General features: G+C 46.5%; 1 protein-coding gene across 4 annotated transcripts in view; it reads left to right on the forward strand.

The window, feature by feature from the left end:
- HEG1 (heart development protein with EGF like domains 1) overlaps positions 1-21,915 on the forward strand; it is an 82,266-nt gene extending 60,351 nt beyond the window's left edge. For 3 of the 4 annotated variants that reach the window (XM_067738636.1, XM_067738637.1, XM_067738639.1), the window contains 3 exons: positions 10,198-10,285; positions 14,125-14,299; positions 16,805-21,915. In XM_067738636.1, coding sequence (XP_067594737.1) covers positions 10,198-10,285; positions 14,125-14,299; positions 16,805-16,954 — 413 coding nt within the window. In that variant the 3' untranslated portion in view covers positions 16,955-21,915. Of the gene's footprint in view, positions 1-10,197; positions 10,286-14,124; positions 14,300-14,430; positions 14,579-16,804 lie in introns of those variants that run through there. The other variant, XM_067738638.1, reaches the window with a different exon arrangement.
- Positions 21,916-22,593: the final 678 nt, after the last annotated feature.

A 22,593-nucleotide genomic window follows, 5' to 3' on the forward strand; every position in this document is an offset into this window, starting at 1 on the left:
AGAAGGAATCCAGGGAGAGGGAACAGCCTAAACAAAGGTCTTGGGGCAGCTTGGGCCTGTGGTTTTCAGGGACAGTGTGTAAGTGGGTGTGGCTGAGGACAGAAAGAGAGGAAGGCGGAGAATGGGGGATTAGGTTGGCAGAGTATGTGGGGACCAAACTGTTGGGACTTTCGATGGAGTCTGAGAGTTTACTTTTTAATCAGTAGCCACTGTGGCACTAGCAAGAGTCTTAGAGCAGGAAAGCAGTTTGATCAAGAAAATCAAGTCGGGCTGCCGTGAGGAGGACAGAGGACAGAGGAGAACGTGGGGCCGTTTAGACCAGTATCGTCGGGGCGGGGGTCAGGGCTGGACGCAGACTGGGGGGTCCCCTGCTGCTAGCTGACGTCCATGCTCCCGGGTACAAGAGGGTTGAGTGGCGGTGACTGTGCACATGTCAAGTTTCACAGTTAATTCACTTCTTTGAGAGAAGCAGTTGGGATTCATTCCAGATCACTTTCACTGACATTTTCTTATACTGAGACCTGAGAAATTACAGTCGCCCTCAAAATTATTGAAAGAAATTCTGGGATATAGGATGTAGCAGGAATAGTAACACTCAGTATTTTAGGACAGCTTTGTCCCTCATTCCATAGAATCTGCCAACAGTCCATATTCTAAGTTTACTAGACCACAAGTAGACATGACTTTATTTAACAAGAGGTGCTCCTCTCACCCCATCAGTCAGAAATTCCAAGTGTTTTAAAAGCTCTTATGCCAGAAATGGGGCGGGGGGTGAAGACTAGATAGATATTTCTTTTTTTTTAATTATTGATTTTATTTATTTATTTAAATTAATTTATTTATTTGGCTGCGTTGGGTCTTTGTTGCTGTGTGCGGGCTTTCTCTAGTTGCGGCGAGTGGGGGCTACTCTTCGTTGCGGTGCGTGGGCTTCTCATCGCGGTGGCTTCTCTTGTTGCGGAGCACAGGCTCTAGGAGCGGGCTTCAGTAGTTGTGGCATGTGGGCTCAGTAGTTGTGGCTCACAGGCTGTAGAGCGCAGGCTCAGTAGTTGTGGTGCACGGGCTTAGTTGCTCCGCGGCATGTGGGATCTTCTCGGACCAGGGCTCGAACCCGCGTCCCCTGCATTGGTAAGCGGATTCTTAACCACTGCGCCACCACGGAAGCCCTAGATATTTCTTATTATGGCACAATATCACAGATGTACCTGGTTTTATAAGAGCGTGAGTGAGACAAGGTGACGCGCGTGGAGATGTGACCATCTCGGGGTAGGGAGCAGGGGGTGAGAGAGCCCACCTGCCAGTCCTCCCGGGGCCCCTTGGCCCTGACAGGCCTCTCATAGGATGAGCCAGTACTTCTCACCTGCTTGTAGTCAAACAGCTCCCTAAATAGGTTTTACTAGAAAACGCTTCATATTTCTCAGGAAATGGAAGAGTGAAAATGGATACAGGGAAAAGCCCTAGAAAGGGTTGAAGGAAAGGGGAGTGAGCTGCAGGGCGTTGTTCTAAGAGGCAGTGAGTGATTTGCTTTTCAGAGATCACTAACTACTGTATATGTGGAGAGGATATACCACTACATCCACTGACTGTTCTGTGCGTTCCTGTGTCTCCGCGTTATGGGGGTCGGGGTCCTGGAAGTAGCAGAATTTCTCTCTGTTCCTGAGACTTCTTTTTGCTCCCTTTTATCCGAGTCATCACGATGATGTCCAGCAGAGGGCAGACTCCATCCTGGAGGGCTAGCTCCCGGCCACCTTTTGTGGGTGACTCTGGTTAACTCTGAGGGTGTGAATACCACTTTATGACTTTGATATCAGTCTTAATGTCAGTGTTGCAAAGCAGTTAATAGTCACTGATAAATAGCACCTTCCAACGGCCCTTTTCTCTGCGGTCTCAGATCAGCCCTGGTGTGGGTTAAGGAAACCGGAGCACCTGAATTTCATCCCCGCCTATGGTGATAACACCGTGTGCATTCTGTGGCTTGTCACTCAGTGTTTTGTGCCCAATAGCAGAGCTCTCACCACCCACCCCTGTCCCTTCCGCTGTCACCACCAAAGACAGTAAGGGCCGCCTTGGAGGTCTGGCTCAGGCTGGATCTTTTATAGAAAAGAAACACTGCTCTCTGCAGGCTTCTGGGGACACACACTCTGCTGCCCAAGCCCCGTGAGACGGGGAGCCCAGCTCTGTCCAGCCACCCACGTGGCCCCGCGATTCCCTCACGCCTACGTTCCTGGGAGTCACCCAGCTCTAATAGAGTCTGGCTGCAGGCATAACCTCTGACCTGCCTTTTAGCTTTCTAGTGGTGCCCAGATTTCACCCGTCGCTCCTCATAGAGAATATCCTTCAAACTGGAGCCGGCAGGACAAGCTCTCCTCTCAAGTCCCCGAGTCCCTGAGGCGGTGCGGGCCCAGCTGGACCCCTCTGTGCACCTGGCAAGGCTGCCCACACCAGGCAGTGCAGGGCTGCACCTGTCTTATCACTGCTTGTTTTAATTTTTTCTTTCCATGTAAAATATGCCTCTTTATGCCGCAGATTCCAACAATCCTGTCCTCTGATACCACTCGTCCGATGGCCCCAGAATTCTTACAGACTTGTTGTCGCAATGTCCCTCACTGCCCCTTGCCCCTCCAGCCTTTTTTAGGTGTGCGTGTTTCCTCCTTCGCTTGAATTTTATAGAGGCTCCTCCTCACAGTTTTATTATATCTCTCATGACCTTGTGGTTTGCTTCACCTTTTTTCTCTTTTTAAAGTAAGTGAATTTTGTCTTTTCATGACGTAAAAACAACACATGCCCATTAATTTTCCTTCTTTAACCCAAATTAATTAGAAAATAGATACAAGGGAAGAAGAAAACTAAAATAAAGCCTTATCACCCATGAAACACATCACTCTTAATACCCTGGTGTATATCCTTGCTACTAATGCTGGTCAGTGGGACCAGCAGAAGCCACCGCACCTAGGACCTTGTTAGAGATGCAGCGTTTCAGGCCTCTCCACTCCAGACCTACTGAATCAGAATCTGAATTTTAACCAGACCCCTAGATTTGGTTAATATGCGGATTTGTATACATATCAAAGTTTAGGGAGCAGTATACCGGAGGTATGTATGTGTGTGTCTCTTTAACAGAAATTGGGTCTCAGAGTAAACTGTTTTGTAACCTGCCTTTAAACCTAGTCAACTGTGCAGTGTTTTCATTTACATAATTTTATAAAGCCACTTTTTTTTTTTTTTTGGCGGTACGCAGGCCTCTCACTGTTGTGGCCTCTCCCGTTGCGGAGCACAGGCTCCGGACGCGCAGGCTCAGCGGCCATGGCTCACGGGCCCAGCCGCTCCGCGGCATGTGGGATCTTCCCGGACCGGGGCACGAACCCGCGTCCCCTGCATCGGCAGGCGGACCCTCAACCACTGTGCCACCAGGGAAGCCCTATAAGGCCACTTTTGAATTCTACTCTCTGGATATATCATAATTTACTTAACCACTCCCCTCTTACCATCAGTTTTAAACCTTTCTTTACAGTCCCATCCTCTAAGCCGTTCTTCTGTTTGTGGTTATTGTCACTTTGTGATGATAGAACACACATAATTTTCCTAGATTACCTTTTTCTGGCTGCAGACATTTTTATCCATCCCTCCTTCTTATCCGCACCACGTCCTTCTGTAGGTCATCCTTTCCATTCGGATGTCCTGCGTCTCTCCAGTGGAGACTCACACAGCCAGCGGGGATGTGGGGTCTGTTTCCCCGTGCCTGGGCCTCTTCATCCTCTTCTGGTGAAACCAGACATTCACCTTAAAGATCCTCCTGCCATGCCTTCCCACCCCACAGTCTGGTGGCAGGTGTAGAAAGTGTCCTTTAATGGTCTTCACCTTGTTGTTACATTGGGCTTAGAACTCAAACCAGTGGAAATGCTATGTGCTGGCAAGAGTCACTCGTAACAAACTGCTTAGGAGGACGCAGAGATCATTAATTATCCAGAAGTCAGCTGGAAGTCTCCTGCAGCTAAAAGCAAACAACTCACTTTGTGTCGGAACTGAAAGGAAGCAACCTTGGGAGAGGGGAATGCTGCCCTGTACCTACTCTTGCGTGTTATGGCCACACTACAGCCTGTAGATGTGGGAAAGGCAAATTTCAAGAGGTACAGAGGAAAAAAAAAAAAGAATGCTGTGAACAGGGTGCTAAAGGAAAGATGATGCAAGAGGAGTGGAAAGATTTAAAAGGCAGAATTCTAACCAACATCACTAATGAGCACAGTGAGGGGGAAAGGGAGAGAACTAAATGAATTTTAAAATAAAACGAATGTGGCCACCTAGAAAGGTGTGTAATGAGTTCAAGGGTTTTAAAGGAAGGCCTACGGGTTGGTACGATTCTGACACCAATTCCGATGTGTCTTTTTCCACATCACTAAGCCAGTTATCTCAATTCTGACACTATCTCCAGGTAGATCCCACAGCTTAAGGGCTCGGTCCACAAGACCTCCCCACCCCAGTCTCCCAGCGGACACCAATCCCACGTCCAGGTTGTCACCTGTGCTCCTGACCAACCGGCTGTAGATGGAGGTTCCAGTGACCCCACCTCCCTGCGTTCCATTAATTTGCTGTACTGGCTCGCAGAACTCGGGAAACATTTTAGTAGATTACCAGTTTATTATGAAAGGATAGAACTCAGGAGCATCCGGATGGAAGAGATACTCAGGGCCAGGTTGGGGGAAGGGCCCGGAATGTCCATGCCCTCTCCCACCGCGGCACCTTCCCCTCATCTCCCGGCATTCACCAACCTGGAGCTCTCTGAACCCCGTCCTTCTGGCTTTTCATGGCAGCTTCGTGACACAGGCACGGTTGACTAAATCATTGGCGGTTGGTGACTGAAGTCTGTCTCCAGCCCCTCTCCCCTCCCAGGAGGTTAGGGGGGTGGGACCGACAGTTCTAACCAGCTAATCACAAGCTTGGTTTCCCTGGCAACCAACCTCCATCCAGGAGTTTCCTAAGGGCTTTCCAAAAGTCACCTCATTAACATAGCAAAAGACACCTTTGCTCTCCAGGCTTAGGAAATTCCCAGGGTTTTAGGAGCTGTGCTTGGAACTAGGACCGGGAACAGATACGTATTTCTTATAAATCAGTATCACAGCTGACTAAGGTTATTCTGGAGTAAATAAACCTAGCTGGCTTGAACAAAAAAGATGGTTTATTGGAAGGCTTCTGGGGTAAGTCGTGGAATTCCAGCATCAGGAATGGCAAGAATCGGAGTTGTGGAGAGTCACAGCAGCAGGAGGTTGGCGCCTTCTTTTCAGAGCACACGTTAACGTGGATCCGTCTTCATCCCTGTCTCTGCTCGTGCTGTGGGTCCGTGCACAGGCTTTCTGCCTCACGATGGAAAACAGGCTCACCAAAGAGCTTCGAGTGCGCGTCGCTGGCTTAGTCATTTTGAAATAGAAGGTTCTGTCTCTCTCCCAGAATGAGATTCCTGGGAAGGAACTAATTGATCCAGTTTGGACCTTGTGCTTACTCCCAGCCCAAACCCCTATGGCTGGGGATGGTGTTACATGTATAAGCATGACCACCCCACTGTACCCTGCATGTGGAGGGGGGTGGACATTTCCCACAAGGGGGTTGACTAAGCAGACAGTCCTGTAGATTCCATCCAAATAAGCATATAAGCAAGGACAAATATAGCCTCCGGGAAAGACGAAGGCCCAGAATGGGTTGGTTTAATGAAAAATGGCAACAGCGTTGACAGCAACACCAACCTATGATCAAACCACAAGAAGAATAACGTAAAGATAGAGCCATTGCTTGGGAAAGGCTGTGAAATGTCAGCAAATGTCCAAGACAAAGTAAGTGAAGAATTCCAGGTTCATCATTCTGCAGGATCTCTTCAAAGTAGGAAGGATAGGACAGACGAACCTAAGACAGCACACATGGCCTTCGTTCTCACCTTAATAAACAAACATTCAGGGAACCTACGGGACTAGTGAACGTTACGGTAGGGGTTGATTTACAGTCCCATGCACTGTACATCATCAGGTGGCCTCATAGTAAATCTAAAGTCAGTCCTCAAGTGTGAAAGATCAGTTGTAGTTCATGAGCTGACTTGACCACAGGTATGAGAAAAAAGATCTGTGGGTTATATTGTCCACAAGCTTATTACAAGTTTCCAGTGACATGGCTGCGAAAGAACAACAAACAACTCTTTAAGAAATGTATGTGTATAAAGTAAATTATATAGGTACATATATACACATACAATTTCTAGATTTAGAGGAGGTTGTGTGTATCTGTGTGTTTATATAAACACAGGAATAAAATTTGGGAAATAGCGAAAAACATGAAGAAGAAAGTACCAGTCCATTATTACCCGAGGCAGTGCTGAAGTCTGTGAACGTTTTTGTGAGTTCCCTCCCAGGCGCTTTCTCTGTGCTTATGTGCACAGAGGTCTTCGGATTTCAGTCCAGCATTCTTTCCTCTCCTACATAATTTAAGCCAGTGCCACCCAAGGTGTGGCCTTCCAGTTGGCAGTGTCTCCATCCCTCAGAAGCTTACTGGAGATACAACTTCTTGGCCTAGCCCAGACCTGCTGAATCAAATCTCTTGGGGTGGGGAGCAGGCATCTGAGTTTTAAGAAGTCCTCTGGGTGAGTCAGATGTGCAGGAAAAGTTTGAGAAGCACTTGTCTATATCAGTGTGTTTTGTTTCAAGGGGGCAAATTATGCTCAGAAACCAAGAGGTGGTCTTTGCCAACATTTTATTTAACACAGGTTGACTGTGGGAATTATAATTTCACGAGGCAGTAGCACACAGGATGTCTCTTTTTTTTTTTTTTTTTTTTTTTTGCGGTACTCGGGCCTCTCACTGCTGTGGCCTCTCCCGTTGCAGAGCACAGGCTCCGGACGCGCAGGCTTAGCGGCCATGGCTCACGGGCCCAGCCGCTCCGCGGCATGTGGGATCTTCCCGGACCGGGACACGAACCCTCGTCCCCTGCATCGGCAGGCGGGCTCTCAACCACTGCGCCACCAGGGAAGCCCAAGGATGTCTCTTAATAAGTCAATAAAGAAATAACAGTCCAAGCTAATCACATATTTATCACACTGTTGTTCCAGGAAAGGGGAGATGAAAGGAATAAAGTCCAAACTTAATTGAGGTGTACCTTTCAACAAGTTGGTTCTCAGGAGAAACGGTTCAGCAGATTTCCAACTGTCAGTGCAAAAACCACAATCCTTGTTTCCAGACCATGTTGCTAGGGAATCAAGACACTCGTGTTGACAGGCAAGATGATCTTTGTGAGGCCACTGCGCTGCCCGGCTTCCACCACTACTGGTAGAAGAGTCCCCTTTACCATGGGAGGAGCTGGTGCCCCAAGGTCTTCGGAGAGCTATTTAGATCAGCAAAGGATAGCCTTGTCCAGACCGAACACTCACAAGAGTCCCCACAAGCTCTGAGCATTTAGAGTCTAAATGTCCCCTCGTTCATGCTGCTTCTTCATAGGTTCTTATTAAGCCCCCAGCAGCACTAGTAAGTGCTGTCGGCAGCCACAGATGTGGATGCTGACATCCTGAAATACATTTTCACTTTTATATCAAAACAATAACTTCATTCACTTTTTTTTTTTGGCCGCGCCCAGTGGCTGGCGGGATCTTAGTTCCCCGACCAGGGATTGAACCCTGGCCCCGGCAGTGAAAGCGCCAAGTTCTAACCACTGGACCGCCAGGGAGCTCCCCAATAAATTCATTCTTAAAAACAATTTCATTCTTGTCACAAACAACGGGACCTGAAATCACATCAAACCACCTCCTAACACGGCACCCCTCAAAGTGTGGGAACTAGGAACTGGGACAGGATGGCGACAAGATGATAAAGAAACGGAGAGTAAGCACTTAGAGTCGTTTACGCTGACAGGACTGTGACACCCAAGCGTGGGATCCTTTGTAAAATAAATAGCTTTGTTGTGTTTTACGGAAGTATTGGTCTGCAGTAGATGCCTTAAAAAAAGGAGAGAAGGAAATTCATGATAGCTGGTGCCTGGGGGGAAAGGCAAGAGGAACAAATGAGATTTTATTTTCTTCATTTAAAAATAATATCCAAAAGCACAGGCCAAGAAGAACTGGTCCTTGACCACAGATAGTTTGGAAAGCACTGGTCTACACTGCCTTTGTCTCTTTTTAGACACAACACAGGTGCTTGTTTCAAAGGGGAACCTGCCACAGCTGCAGCAACTTGCAAGGGTCACTTCTAAAATGACTGCTCACTTGTTTTGCCGGAAGTGAGAAAACATGAACTTGGTGTGGAGGGATAAGCAAGAACTAGACTTTGGTTTCTGGTTAGGAACAATGGGAGCTTCTGTAGGTTTTTTGAAGCAGGGAAATGGCATGGTCAGATTTGGTGTTTGGAGTGAGTGGGCAAGACTGGGCACAGGAGCGTGAGTTAGGAGGTGATGACAGTTGTCTGGTCAGCAGTCGATGGTGGTTTAGGGTAGTGTTGGTGGAGATAAAGGGAAGTCGACAAATTCAAGAGATTTGTCTTTTGTCCTCACTTTTTAAAAAGTGAAGCTTGAGTAGATGTGTCAGGAGGTGAGGGAGAGAATTAACTCCTTCCTTGGTGTGGCTTTGTTTCCTGATGGTTTTTCATAGTGATCAGGTTTCTGTGCTGTTTATTTCAAGAAAAGACAGGTAAATGGTTGAATGACTTGTATTTGCTCTTCTCTCACAGTCTGCTCATTGTCAGCCCTGTGCGTTATCCTTTGACTTTACCTGAATACCTAGAGAGTGTGGTTCCATCCTAATTTACTATAGAAAACCTGGTCATCGGCTCTTTTTTTTTCATCCTGGACCTTACAACCTGAGAGCACAATTATAATCGTATTTCCACAGCAAAAAACAATCTGAATATTTAATAGATTTTATTGAAAATATGTTTTCCAGAAATACATAGGTATAAACCCAATTAATTAAAATTTTAATATTGTTTATTATATATGATCTGTGCTTGCTTATATGACTGCTAATTTCTGGTAATTAAATTCAATGTGCATGTGTTGAGACTACCCAGTTTCTAGCATGGTTTATGCAGTGATTCCCAGACTCTGGGTAATATTTCTTATAAAATTGTGGAATCTAACCTAGGGTTGCCTTCTTTTTATTTTATCAAGTAAGAACCTAAAACCAAATTTAAAAAATTTTACATCAATTCAAAAATTTTAAAAAACAATTAACCACCAAGGGTGGGAAGTAGCCAAGAAAATACTCTTTTTTTCCAATTACTTTTTAAAAAGCAGCTTTACTGGAGGCATAATTTACACAAGATAAAATGCATCTGTGTTAAGTGAGAAAAAAAGTCGGAAGGACCAAATTTTAGAAGGTGTTACAACTAGGGAAAAAACAACCCAAAAGAGTTTAGTTTTTGAAAAATGTATGCATCTCTTTTATTTTTCTTTTCTGAGCGTGGATTGGTAACAATGTCATCGGGCTGGTCTGCAGGTAGAATTTGGGAGCCCCCATTCTAGGAGTGGCTGAGAAAGAGAAACTCTGCTCAACATAGTATAGAGGAGGGATAATCATTTTCCCTCTACCGTTCTAGATTCTTGGCTGACACACCCTCCCCACTCCCATCAAAAGCCAGAGTAACAGGAGAAAAAACAATTTTAATTATGCACATACACACGGGAGCCGCACAAAGATATGAGACTCAAAAGGCAGCCAGATGATTGAGGCTCACACACCCTCCTGAGCTGAGGAAAGGGCCAGGGGTCTAGGGCTTCAAAGGGGAAAATGCACTTTACAGGAAAGTGAGAAGAGGAAATGTTTGGGACACAAAGGTTGTGTGCCAAGCAGATAAGTCTCTCAGGTGAAAAAGTTATCTGTGGTATTAGCTCTCTTCCTGGTACAAGCCTCTTTCTAATGTAAATTTCCCTTACAAATGGGTAATTAATACTCAGTTTTCAGAGTTTCTCCTGTGTCTGCAGTTTCTCAAAAATATCAGCTCAAAATAATAAATAGACCAAAGAGGCATATTTGGGGATGGTACGATCTGCTCCCCTTCAACTGAGAAAATGCAGAGCTAGTCCCAAGCAGCCTTTGCTGGGGGCCCAGAAAATGAAAAGTGGTCACCAGCTGAGGCATGGGGTAGCCGTGGGGCGGGGAAGGGGACCATTTTTTGGTATTCCTTTATTCATTCATTACCCTCTTACCAATCCACTTTTTTCCTTTTTAAACCTGTTTAGCCTATCAGCTCATCACTGTGGTGATCGCAGCAGCGGGAGGTGGGCTTCTGCTCATCCTGGGCATCGCACTGATTGTTACCTGTTGCAGGTGAGTGCCAAGAGTCCACATTTTAATTCTCCTTCTTTGCCTGTGCTAAGCAAGGGTCATTTTTACCCCCTTTAAAGAATGTCTGGGAGTGCTTTACAGTATTAAATCGTAATGAATGACTGAACCATTTAAAAAAAGGAAAAAGGGAAATTCATGATAGGTAGTGCCATCTGGGAAAGAAAAGGACAGCAAATGGGATTTTTACTAAAAGAGCACAAAAGCACAAGCAACAAAAGAAAAAGATAGATTGGACTTCATCAAAATTAAAACTTCTCTGCTTCAAAGAACACTATCAAGAAAGTGAAAAAGACGACCCACAGGAGGGGAGAAAGTATTTGCAAATCATCATCTAAAATATATAAGGAATCCTTACAACTCAGGAGTAAAAAGGTGAAACCGCAGAATGCATTTTGGGACTTAGTAGAGCGTAGGTTCTTATGTCTTGGTGCAGAAAGAATTCAGCAAAGTGATAGATAAGAAGTGATTTATCAGAATAGAATGCTTGTGAGGTTTACAAGCCTGTGGGCAAGAGGGTGCCACACTAAGAACTTAGTGGGCTCCAGTTTTATAATCAAAGGAAGAACGGGGAGGGGGAGAGGACCATTGTTGAGTGGACGTCACGCTTCCATCATCAGCTCCTCCACAGCAGGCGGGGGAGTTTTCTTGTCCCTACATGGTGAAGCCGGGACTGTCATGGCACTATTGAAATAAGCAGAAGGGTGGTAACATATGCTAAAAGTGGTAAATCATCTCAGGTTGTAGTATAATGTCATGTTTTCCCCGTATGTTTGTTTGTAGTGCATGCAAAGGAGCGTGTCCTAGGAATTATTAACTTACTGACCTTACTGGGCAGGATGTGGGTCTCACTTTACCGTTGTTTTACTGTTTGGGGGCATGTCTCAAGCTTCTGTGGCATGGTTTTGTTGCTAAGCAAGCCAGCTTGGTTCTGTGGTTAAGTAAACCTGCTTTCTTGAGTGATCATTAGCTTACAGGGGTCTCCCATGCTTTTTTTTTTTAGTGGGATTAACTATTTAATCACCTATTTTGTCCCTTTACTCTGTCCCTATCAAAGGCAACCCAATTAAAAGTGGGCAAGGAACTTGAATAGTCGTTTCTCCAAAGAAGACACACAAATGCCCAATAAATATATGAAAAGATGCTCAATGTCATTATCCATCAGGGAAATGCTGTCAAAACTAACATCAGATACCACTTCACACCCACTAAGATGGCTACTAAAACACACCAACAAAACCCAGAAAATAACAAGTGTTGGTGAGAGTGTGGGAAAAGTAGAACGCTCAGACACTGCTGGTGGAAACGTAAAATGGTGTAGTCACTTCGAAAAAGTCTGGTAGTTCCTCAGAACGTTAAGCAGAATTGCCATCTGACCCAGCATTTCCACTCTTATACCAAGAGAAATGAAAACAGGTGTTCGCACAGAGCCACGTACACAAGTATTCATAGTAGCATTGTTCGTAATAGCCAAAAGGTGAAAATAACCCCAGTATCCATCAACTGATGGACAGATAAACAAAATGTGATATATCCATACAATGGAATATTACTTGACGTAAAAAGGAATGAAATACTGAAACACGCTATAACATGCATGAACCTTGAAAATAGTATGCTATGTGAATTAAGCCAGTCACAAAAGACCACATGTGTATGGTTCCATTTATTTGAATGTCCAAAATAGGCAAATCAAATAGAGACAGAAAGTAGATTGTCGGTTGCCTAGGCCTGGATGGGCAGGGGGAGAACTGGGGAGTAATGGCTAAGGCGTGTGGCGTTTCTTTCTGGGGTGATGACATTGTTCCAAAGTTGCACAACTGATGGTTGCACAACTCTGAATATACTAAAAACCATTGACTTCTACACTTTTTAAATAAAATTTTTGGCTGCGTTGAGTCTTCATTGCTGCACGCAGGCTTTTCTCTAGTTGTGGCGAGCATGGGCCACTCTTCGTTGCGGTGCGCGGGCTTCTCATTGCAGTGGCCTTTCCTGTTGCGGAGCATGGCCTCTAGGGCGCGTGGGCTTCAGTAGTTGTGGCATGCGGGCTCAGTAGCTATGGCTCGCGGGCTCCAGAGCACAGGTTCAGTAGTCGTGGTGCATGGGCTTAGTTGCTCCGCGGCATGTGGGACCTTCCAGGACCAGGGCTCTAACCCATGTCCCCTGCATTGGCAGGCAGATTCCTAACCGCTGCGCCACCAGGGAAGCCCGACTTTTACACTTTAAATGGGAAAATTAAGAAGCAAACAAAGATGAAAGGGATTGCCTGGAATATTTAGCAGTGGAGAGGGGGCAGGCATGTGGATGAGCAGACAGTAGTAAACTTGGCTCTAGGCTTCCTGGGCAGCAGTGGGACTGGGTTTCGATTGGAAAAGGAAGAAAAAGAAAGGAATTGGTTCCCTTCTCTGTGGTTATTCAGATAAGGGAAAACTCAGACTTTTGATTTAGATGATAATAAATGGCAGGAATTATCCTGACATAGCAGATGGAGGGGACCTACAAAATAGCAAGTTATCTTTTCAACCATTGACCTGAAGGACATTTTAAGATATCCTCTAAGATATCCTCTATCTCCAGGAATGCTGCAGAGAGCTAGCTGCTCCAACTGCCCATCCAGGGACGCAGGCCTCATGGTTCAGCCCATGCCTGTCATTCACAATGTTGCAATCAAAGCATCAGAGACAAACTGTGTGAGTGGAAATAAAAATCTGGGTAGGAGACTAGGAGCTAGAGAGAGAGACTTTGAGTGCTCCAGGAGACAGAAGCCTCCTATCCGCTCAGTGTCCTGTACCAGGTAGTGTAGCCATTTGGGGAAAGAGAGCCTGTGACTGTTGGTCCCTGGGAGAAGGTCACTGTAAATCAGTAAGTCATTGTTTGAGACAAGATGCTCCAGCCCCTAGGGAGCCACACAATGGCAGGTCTGTTCTCAACTTGAAAGAAGGGACAACGCCTAAGCCCCATGCTGGACATCTGGTTTTAAGATCCTGAATGATTTGGTGCCTTCCCTAGAACATTTATTTACAGGAAAGCGAGGTATAGACGGAGGAAACTCCAGATTATCTTACCCAGGACAAATATCACTAAAAATGTCTGATTCGAGGCCCATTACAGAAGGTGAATAACACATCCTCCAACAGTTTCCAGTCAGAGAACTCTCACCACTAGGGAACTTGTCCTAGGGTTTCCCTGCCCCGCTGACATGAGAGTCCGTATGGGTATGTACACAGGTGGGCCTTTCTGCAAACAAAACATACTGTTTTCATGGTTCGTGAAGTAGCTTCATGCAGTGGAACAGCAGTGGCCGGGGAGTGGGAGGCCTGAATTCTGGCCCCAGCTTTACTAGTAGCCAACTGTGACCCCAGGACAAGTCACATCCTTCACAGAGCCAGAGTTGCCCCATCCCCAGAGCTCCTCAAGCAGGTTGGGAACTGCTGGACTAAAGAATCCTAAAGGCCCTTCCCGCTGCAACATCTTCTGAATTTATGACTCTCGTTTCCCTGGCTGACCCCACGGTGCAGCGATGTCTGTCCCCCAGAACAGTCTAAATCTGCTCCACTGCAGCTGTCTTTGTCCTCTCTACCCACGATCACCTGCCCCTTTGGGTTGGAAGATTTTTTGCATCTTTTTTTTGCACCTAATCGCGTTTTTATAGGCAAATACTAAAAATAATAACAACAATAATAACATTCCTCAGTGGGCAGCTACAAAAATGCATAGTGGTATCTTTAGGTCTAATTTTCCTTGCAGAAAACCAGATGGTGCTTTCACAGTTAGCATTTCTTCACAGGACTTATTTCAATTTTCACAATTTTTTTACCTTGCAGAAAGAATAAAAACGACATAAGCAAGCTCATCTTCAAAAGTGGGGATTTCCAAATGTCCCCATATGCTGAGTACCCCAAGAACCCTCGCTCACAAGAATGGGGCCGAGAAGCTATTGAAATGCATGAGAATGGAAGTACCAAAAACCTCCTCCAGATGACGGATGTGTATTACTCGGTGTGTATTCCCATGCCCAGTGACCTCCCAGCTCCAATTTCCTCGGAGAATTAAAGGGATTCCGTTTTTTCTGTTTGTTTTGGGGTTTTTTGTTTTGTTCTGTTTTCCTGGTCTCGACACGTGGCTTGCAGGATCTCAGTTCCCTGACCTGGGATTAAACCTGGCCACGGCAGTGAAAGCCCGGAATCCTAACCACTAGGCGACCAGAGAACTCCCAACGGATTCTGTTTTGTTGTAGTAGAAGCACTCCAGCTCATTAAAGGTTAAAAAGAATGGTGACCTACGCCTCTTATTCACATAGTTTAATATTCAATTTACTTACTGTCTATTTGCATGGGATTTATTAGTTTCAACATTGAGCTATGAAGAGTATTTCCACAGAGCACGGTATGTACTTTATGAGGTTGAAGCAATAACCTTCATGTCACTGAACTTGCTTTTAAGTTACAGGATTGGAAGGTAAAAGATAGAGAAAGAATTTCATGATATTTAGCCTTTGGCCCTTTCATTCTTATCTCTTGTCTGCCATGCTTTACATCATGCGGTTGGGTAGTTGAAACCGAGGGATTGGGAAAAGGTATAAAAGAGAACAATTCAGCGTCATCCTGAATTGTCAGAGGTTTGGAAGATTCAATAGGTCTTCAATAATTTGCTATGTCCAGCCCTGGAGTGCATCATTTGGAAAGATGAGAGACCACCTTGAACCCTTGCTTCTTCTGTCCCACACTGAATAACCCATGTCATATTCCCACGCCTGCTCAGTTCTTTCATGTTACACTGCATCAGCCCTAAAGCAAACACAGGCGGTGATACCTGAGCTGAAAAACAAACAGCTGGCAAGTGACTTCTCCTGCCTCGCGGAGCTTAGAAGTATAGCAGTAAACGTGAAACCGTGCCCTGAGGTTTCAAGGGACTTAATAGCTTTAGGCAATCCTGTTAACAGACTGAACAACCACTCTGGTTGCTGTGGAGATGAACCTGCGCGTTCAGACTTTGGATGGGAGGGGCATTCGTGCTAAGGAAGCTGTAGTTCCAATGAACTCTGAAAAATTTGAACCTGGCCTGGAGGAAGAACAAAAAGAAATAAGGGGAAAGATAAATGTGGATACAAAGATAGATCTAGTCTGAATGTTTCCGTTGATATGTATGCATAGGAGCTTTGCTTTACCCTCTGTTTGTCAGGAAAGTCTTTTTCCTCTGATAACTGCAGCCGTAACTAAGCAGGTATCTCTCCCAGGGGTACCCACACACTTAGAACCTTCACTAGGGGCTCCTCAGCCCCCAGGCAGCACCAGGACAGAGCAACTGACAGGCCTACAGCATCACAGGACCCACGTTTGCTGCGCGTTCCCAGGCCATTAGCTGAAGAGTTGTCTTAAGTAGATGCACTCACAAACTTACATGAACCCCATTTTCATTTCAGACAGTGGGCTGAGCAGTCTGTAGAAGCAGAGCCTAAGCTGTCCCCTGAGGGAGTGGGCTGTCCCTCACAGTGGCCTCAGGTGTACGCTGGGCTCTCCTGAGATCCACATTATAATAAACAGAAACTAGTGTTTTGTTTCTATAAGCCGACATTTCTCCCTGAAGGAGGGCCTCCTCAAAGTAGCCAGGGCCTTCCCCAGGGGCTCCTTTTGCGTTAGGTAGGTAGTCACAACCCACTAAGCTGGGATCTGGTCAGAGACACCTGAGAATCAGCTGGCCTCCTGCTTTGGGGTCCTAACTCCACCTCCGACAGGTGGCCTTGTGAAGGTCAGTTCCCCATTCTCAGCAGGGACAATAGCTTTCTGCTAAATACCAGAGAGGATTTAAAGCCATTGTGCTTCGCAAAGAAACTCTTTTTTAAAAGTCAAAATGATAATCAGATAATAATTACTCTTGATAATAATCAAGATAATAGTTAACCCGAGTCTTTTCCTACGTTGGTCTAAAATCACTGGGCTGCTCTTGGGACTTCCCTGGTGGCACAGTGGTTAAGAATCCGCCTGCCAATGCAGGGGACACGGGTTCGAGCCCTGGTCCGGGAAGATCCCACATGCCGCAGAGCGACTAAGCCCGTGCACCACAGCTACTGAAGCCCGCGCGCCTAGAGCCTGTGCTCCGCAACAAGAGAAGCCACCGCGATGAGAAGCCCGCGCACTGTAACGAAGAGGGGCCCCCGCTCACCGCAGCTAGAGAAAGCCCGCGCACAGCAACGAAGACCCAACACAGCCAAAAATAAATAAATTAAAAAAATTTAATAAAATAAAATAAAAATGACTGGGCTGCTCTTGATTATGTAATGTTTCTAAAAACCCACTTTTAAAATATGGGCAAAGGGATCCCAGGTTCCATAAAGAGATGACCTGGGAGGTCCTGACTTCTAGGTCAGACCTTGCTCTGCTATGTATAGGTGCCTCCATCTTAAATTCGTCAAAATATAGCATTCATTGTTTCTTTTTTCTTAACTATTAAATTTAAACCCAAGAATAATAAACTGACTTTTCTTCTTTTCTCTTTGGCCACCAGCCTACAAGTGTAAGGAATCCTGAACTTGAACGAAATGGACTCTACCCGGCCTACACTGGATTGCCAGGATCGCGGCATTCTTGCATTTTCCCCGGACAGTATAACCCATCTTTCATCAGCGATGAGAGTAGGAGAAGAGACTACTTCTAAGCGCAGCAGAGAGAGGGGCCCGTTGCTGCGACTGCACCAGCGGAGCGCCTCCCGCCGGCCGCTCCCAGGACTTGTGCAGCCACACCTGAGCGGCCAGTGGAGAGGGGATGGGCGTGGGGGGTGTGACCACAGTGGAAGGGGACAGCTGGAGCCCGTGGACGTGGAGCTGCAGGCTGCTCATCCGGCACCTTCACTGCTACTGTGAATGTGAACACGGGCCAGTACGGTAGAGTCCCCGCATGACTGCAGCTTGGCCGTGGCTTCGGGGTGACTGTTAATGAGGGCTGATCATCAGGTATCAGTGCAAGGACCCAGGTTTTCCTTAGTTTGCACTTTAGTAAATGCAAAAGTAGGGGGGGAGGCCTCCTTTTGGATGTTTCTCAAGACTGCTCCAGAACGAAGGCCTCTTCCACTCGGGCACTTCCATAGGCCTCAATGTGGTGATTCATTTCCAGCAAAATACTGGCTCTTTCGTTGTTTTCCTGCCCAGTAGCTACGTGCTGAACAACAGATGCCGATGGACATACCACAAGTGTTTGGAGATGCTGGAGGTTAACACACCCTCCTAAGTCGTCTCGTGCTACGTTCTCCAAACAAACCCCCAAAACGAGGAACTGAAATTTGGGAGGCACAGCACACAATTCCAGTTTGTTTTCTTTAGTCAAGGTGACACATTTACCTAGGATTTTTTTTTTTCCCCTTTGCAGTTACATCTGGATCAGGGCAAAACAACTTCCATTTGGTTCTAGTTAGAGGCCCAGCAAGCACTGGATGAAGGCCCTGGTGGAAGGGTACCATCCCTGAGGGCACCGCATGGTGCATGGGCTCTGACCTCCATCCTTGAGGCCGAGGCTGCTACATGTGGAGTAGAAGTGGAGAGCTCAATGCAGGTTGGGTCTGAGCTGGTACTTCACCACTAATGGAGAAGCAGCTTTTGTTGTTGCTGCAGCTGAACATGGTTAGGGAAATGGGCTGAACAGGCGTATTCAATTTTCTGAAACACCAGTGCTTTGGGAAGCCGGGCGTGCGGTTCCTGAGAAAGAATGCGGAGCTGGGCTGGAGCCACACGTGAGCCTGCTTACCCACAAGTGCGGCATCTTTGCTAGTAGCCCCGATCTCGTCCTCAAACTCAGTGTCGGTTGAGTGGTTCAGCCAACCGCTCAAAGCTATTTATTCATTGAAGAAATAACTTATTTTCTCTCAAACAGTAATTTGTAACTCTTTGTACTACTACGGAGTTCCCTCCAGAAACATGGGTATAATTCAAGTCAGCATTGGAGAACTAAAGACTTCTGGCCAGTTAGGGAGTTGAGCGTTGGCCTTGGGGAAGGAAATTCCACGAGTCTTACTTACAGTGGCTGAAACGTGGGTCCTGCGAGGGGGGCATATCCTGTGCTGTGCCTTTAACTGCTTCTTGTGGAACTGTGATCATTCTCATCTGCTTTTGAACATCCTGGTTCAGGATGAAGTGAAGAGAACACAGAGGTAAAAGAATTGTTCCCACCCTGAAGCTTGGAGCTCAGTGGCACCCACACTTCTGGAAATGGTGCAGCCTTTGGAGATGGTTCTGTCCCGGTCATGGTTGTTTCTTCAAGGTTCTCTAAGCTCTTCAGAATGAATCTAATCATTAGTCTTATGTAATTCTCGTCCAAACAGTTTTAAGTGCAAAATCCCGAGTCCCGTGGTCTCCACGAGTCACCATTTCCCTGCTGCAGCAGGAGTACTAGTCAGCTGTGATACCACTTAGTAGTTTAAATTGCATTCATCTCATGAGATAGATACAAAAAGAATTCTGTTTTGTTAGTGGGTGCCAACTTAAAATTTCAGAGCATCCCCTTTTAGAAATCTCGGGTCTGGCCTCTTTCCGTGCAACCGAACGGCCGTCTGTGCCTCGTGGTCTTCCATCTAACTGGAGAGCTCAAGCTCCTGCATTCAGCACACCTGAGCCAGCAGGCTGGGGCCCGAGGGAGGCGGCTGCTTCCGGGCTTTGGCCGCAGAGCCTCGCTTGCCCCCGGGACCCGGAGCCACAATGGCGGCTGTCCCCAGGCATACGCGCCCGCCACCTCCAGCTGACCTCACAGCTGACAGATCATCGCCTGTGCCAGGGCCAGAAGCTATATGCTTCACGACATGAAGCATTGTGTCCCCAAAGCGTCCTGGAGCAGAATCTCAACATCCAGAAAAGAGTGTGCTGTAAGTTCCAAGAATGCTTTCCTGGGAGTGGCTTTTGTGCATGTGAAGTGGATTAAGAGTGCTGTTTTTCCTTTCACTGTGAGAAAGGGAGGCCCCCTGCAAGGTTGAGTTCACATCGTATCTGCAGTTTCTAGAGGCTTGCAGGGTTGGGGGCGGGTGTCAGTGCCAGTGCCGGCTGCTCGCCTGGGTAGGGAAGGGAGAGGCTGGCTTTGTTCCTGCTTGGGGTTAAACACCTCTAGAGGGTCCTCCCTGAGCCAAGACACAGCTGGTGGGGCAGCAGCCCCAGGGATGGGGGACAGGCTGGATGCACCCCTGGTGAGCAGAAGCCCTCCCCTCCGGCACAGGTGCTGTGTCAGCCCCTGTACCTGGAGTGTGAGGGCCCTGTGCACAGAAATGCCTGGGTCCTGCGTGCGAGCCCCACAGCTGGGGGCGCTGGAGGAAGCTGCCCATGAGACATTCAGACGTCTGTAGGGAATAGAGGCCGCGTGGAACCCCATGTCCCGCAGCAGGCCGGAGCGCGGTGACTCGCAAGGCAGGGAGGTGCTCACCGGGGCCTCCCAGCATCTGCAGGTTTTGTCGAAGCTCCAGAGGGTCTTATTTCTGGTGTCTTTTCCTCTTGCCCCATGAGCCAGCCCAGGGCACTAGAGACAGTTTAGAAAGCCTAAATAGTCTCAACAGACATCTCACGTGTTCCCACCACACCCAGGCTCTGTGCCGGGTACGTGGCCTCACTGCACCCTTGTGAGGTGGGTGCGAGAGAGCCCATTTCTCGGCTATGGGACCCTTCAGAGGGGATAAGCACCTTGCCTTGGAGGGCCAGGACTCAAACCCTTCCGCCTGGCTTGTTCTTCTCGCTATACCTCTTGCTTCGCCTCCCTGGCTGATGCCTCACCATCCAGTGTCAAAGAGAGCTGGAGGGAGTGGGCTTAAAATAAAAGTTGTTTATTTTAAGAACTTTAATATTATTAAACAGTAACTAAACTAATGCCATGAAGTACAAAAGCAAAATGTTGAAACAGTCCTTTCGGGTCTGTTGTTACATGTATTTCTTGGATGCTTGAGGCCATCATCAAGATAACAGTGGCTGGCTCATGCCTGTTAGCAAGAAGCATATTGGTACGTGGCTTTGGTTGAAGGAGGTGTATGGTGATGACCTGGGTGTTTGACAGACACGGCCAGACTTAGACATCTGTCTGAGGGCTGCCTCGCCCCGCTCCCATGGTGAGGCCACGTTTCCCACATATTGGAAGCATGTTTTCGTGAACATGATCTGAGTCTGGAACATATTCAGTTGAAATGTCTTAAATGCTGACAAATCTTCCTCCTTTGACAAAAGTTTGTTTTCAGAAGCAGCTAAGTCATTTAGAGCCAAAATTGCTGAGTGGATAGTGTAATCAAGCTGGCTGATAGCATTTGAGGTCCAAAACTAAGACGTAACCGTTAAGTTCTTAAAGAGGTCGTTCTTAACGTTAGCCCAAATGGGAGGGCAACATCTTTGCAAGATGAGGCTGGATGGCTGCCCACGAAAGTGTCGTTGAAGGGTGATATTCGTTCAGATGTGAAAGTTCCCAGAGCAGACACGTCAGGGTCACTCCTCACGTGTGGCTTCTTGGGGCCTCCGTTAAGCCATCTTGCCCACTGGTGGTGCACCCAGGTGGGTGCCTGTAACTCCATGGGTGCTGCCTGCAGAAGCAAGAATGTTCGGGCCAGCTGCTTCTCGCTCAGTTTAGCCTAACACACCCCAAACTAGGGTTTTGACCCATGGTTCTAAGATACACTGATTTCAAAACTAGAGCGCTTCTTTGGAGAGAGGAAGAAAGCAAAGTTCAGTATCTCAGTATTTTGTATCTTACTGAAAACCACCTTTAGTATCAGAGATATTTTTTCTGTGTGAAAACTTTTGTGGGGATTAGAAGGGACATTTCATTTCCTTCTTCTTGACAAAGCGGCATTCTGAGGTTCTCATGTGCATTTTTGGAAATACATACCGTTTTGTAGAGTTGGCTGTTAAGTATATGCTCTTTTTTCTTTTTCTTTTCTTGGCTCCCCGGAGAAGGAAGCTGGTTAAACTACTAGAAAGATTAAAGTTTTAAATGTCAGTTAATTTGTTGTGCTAAAGTATCTTTTCAAGAGTGTTATAATCCGTCCTATTTGGTGTGAAGTGCTCACAGAAAACCCTGTGAAACCAAAGGGGGCAATTGAGGTCTAAAAAAAAGACATATCTTAGACTGGCTCTGTTCTCGTGGCATTTTAAAGAGGATATTTAAAAGGATTGGCATATTAGATTCTAACTTTTTTTTTCTTGGATACATGATAATGCACTTCAGGTGCAGAGTTCTTGGATAGGAAGGATGGGACTAGACAGGGATGGGATGGAACCTGTCTAGCTGGGACACTAACCCAGGTTTCTGTATTACTTCGCCTGTTTTTTAAAAGATGTCTCATCATGGGGTGCTGTGAGTTTTGTTCATGTTTGTGTTGCTGGATTTATGGTTAAATGAAGCATGTAGCTGGAAGAGGAACTTTTGAGTTTTCACATTGTCCCAGATTTCTCTTTGCAGACCTTTAAACCTTAGCCCCTGGTTGATTGTGTTAAATCCATTATGAGAATGTTATTTAAAGTTGTATTATAATTGCAACCTCCACGAATTATTCAGTACTGTAGTAGCAAAGTATTTGTAAGAATTCGATTATTTTTATACTTATATCCACTATAAGTCTGGCGTTCTAGTCAGTAAAATGATGCAATAAAATCAATATCATTTTCACTGTGTTTTTCTCGTGATAACAAACAAACCACAGCAGAGTGCAACAAGTTCATTTTCATGAGGGCATCATTTAAACGGCGGAGCTGCGCTGTGAACTCTTACATGGCACAAGGGAGGAAATACGCTTCTGATGATGGACGGATGGGCAGACGGATCAGGCATAGAACCTGCTTTTGTTTACTTTTCTTTCTGCTGGTTGGAAAGAGCCAGTAACCAGTTTTCAGACACGGAAGATTTCCTCCTCAATGCCTCCCACCATCACTCTTCATATCTTGCAGGAGGAGGGAGAGTAAGCATATCTGTGCTCTATGGTGGAGAGAATCTAGAACTTTAAGGTGGTAGGCCATGGGCCTTAGACTTACGTGGCCGGTGACTGTGGCCACTTGGCTGACATTTGTTCATTAATTAATTGCTTATTTGAGATTTGAGTGCCTTTTGTGGCAGGGGTGGATTAGCCTTTCGATGCTTCATGACAGTAACCTTGGCACTAGGAGAGGCCAATAATGGCAGCTCAGGACATGACGGTGACCTTTTGGCGGATTAGATTGGGGTTGCAGCCCATCAGACATCTCTCAATGGAAATAAACAGAAGCACTTTCCTCTCCTGACCCGGCTCCCCCTACGCTGCTTTCTGTCCCACCATTTAATCCCCACCTAAGACCTTAGCAGAACCCAGTA

This window comes from Pseudorca crassidens, chromosome 5, assembly GCF_039906515.1.
Source record: "Pseudorca crassidens isolate mPseCra1 chromosome 5, mPseCra1.hap1, whole genome shotgun sequence".
Classification (NCBI taxonomy): Eukaryota; Metazoa; Chordata; class Mammalia; order Artiodactyla; family Delphinidae; genus Pseudorca; species Pseudorca crassidens.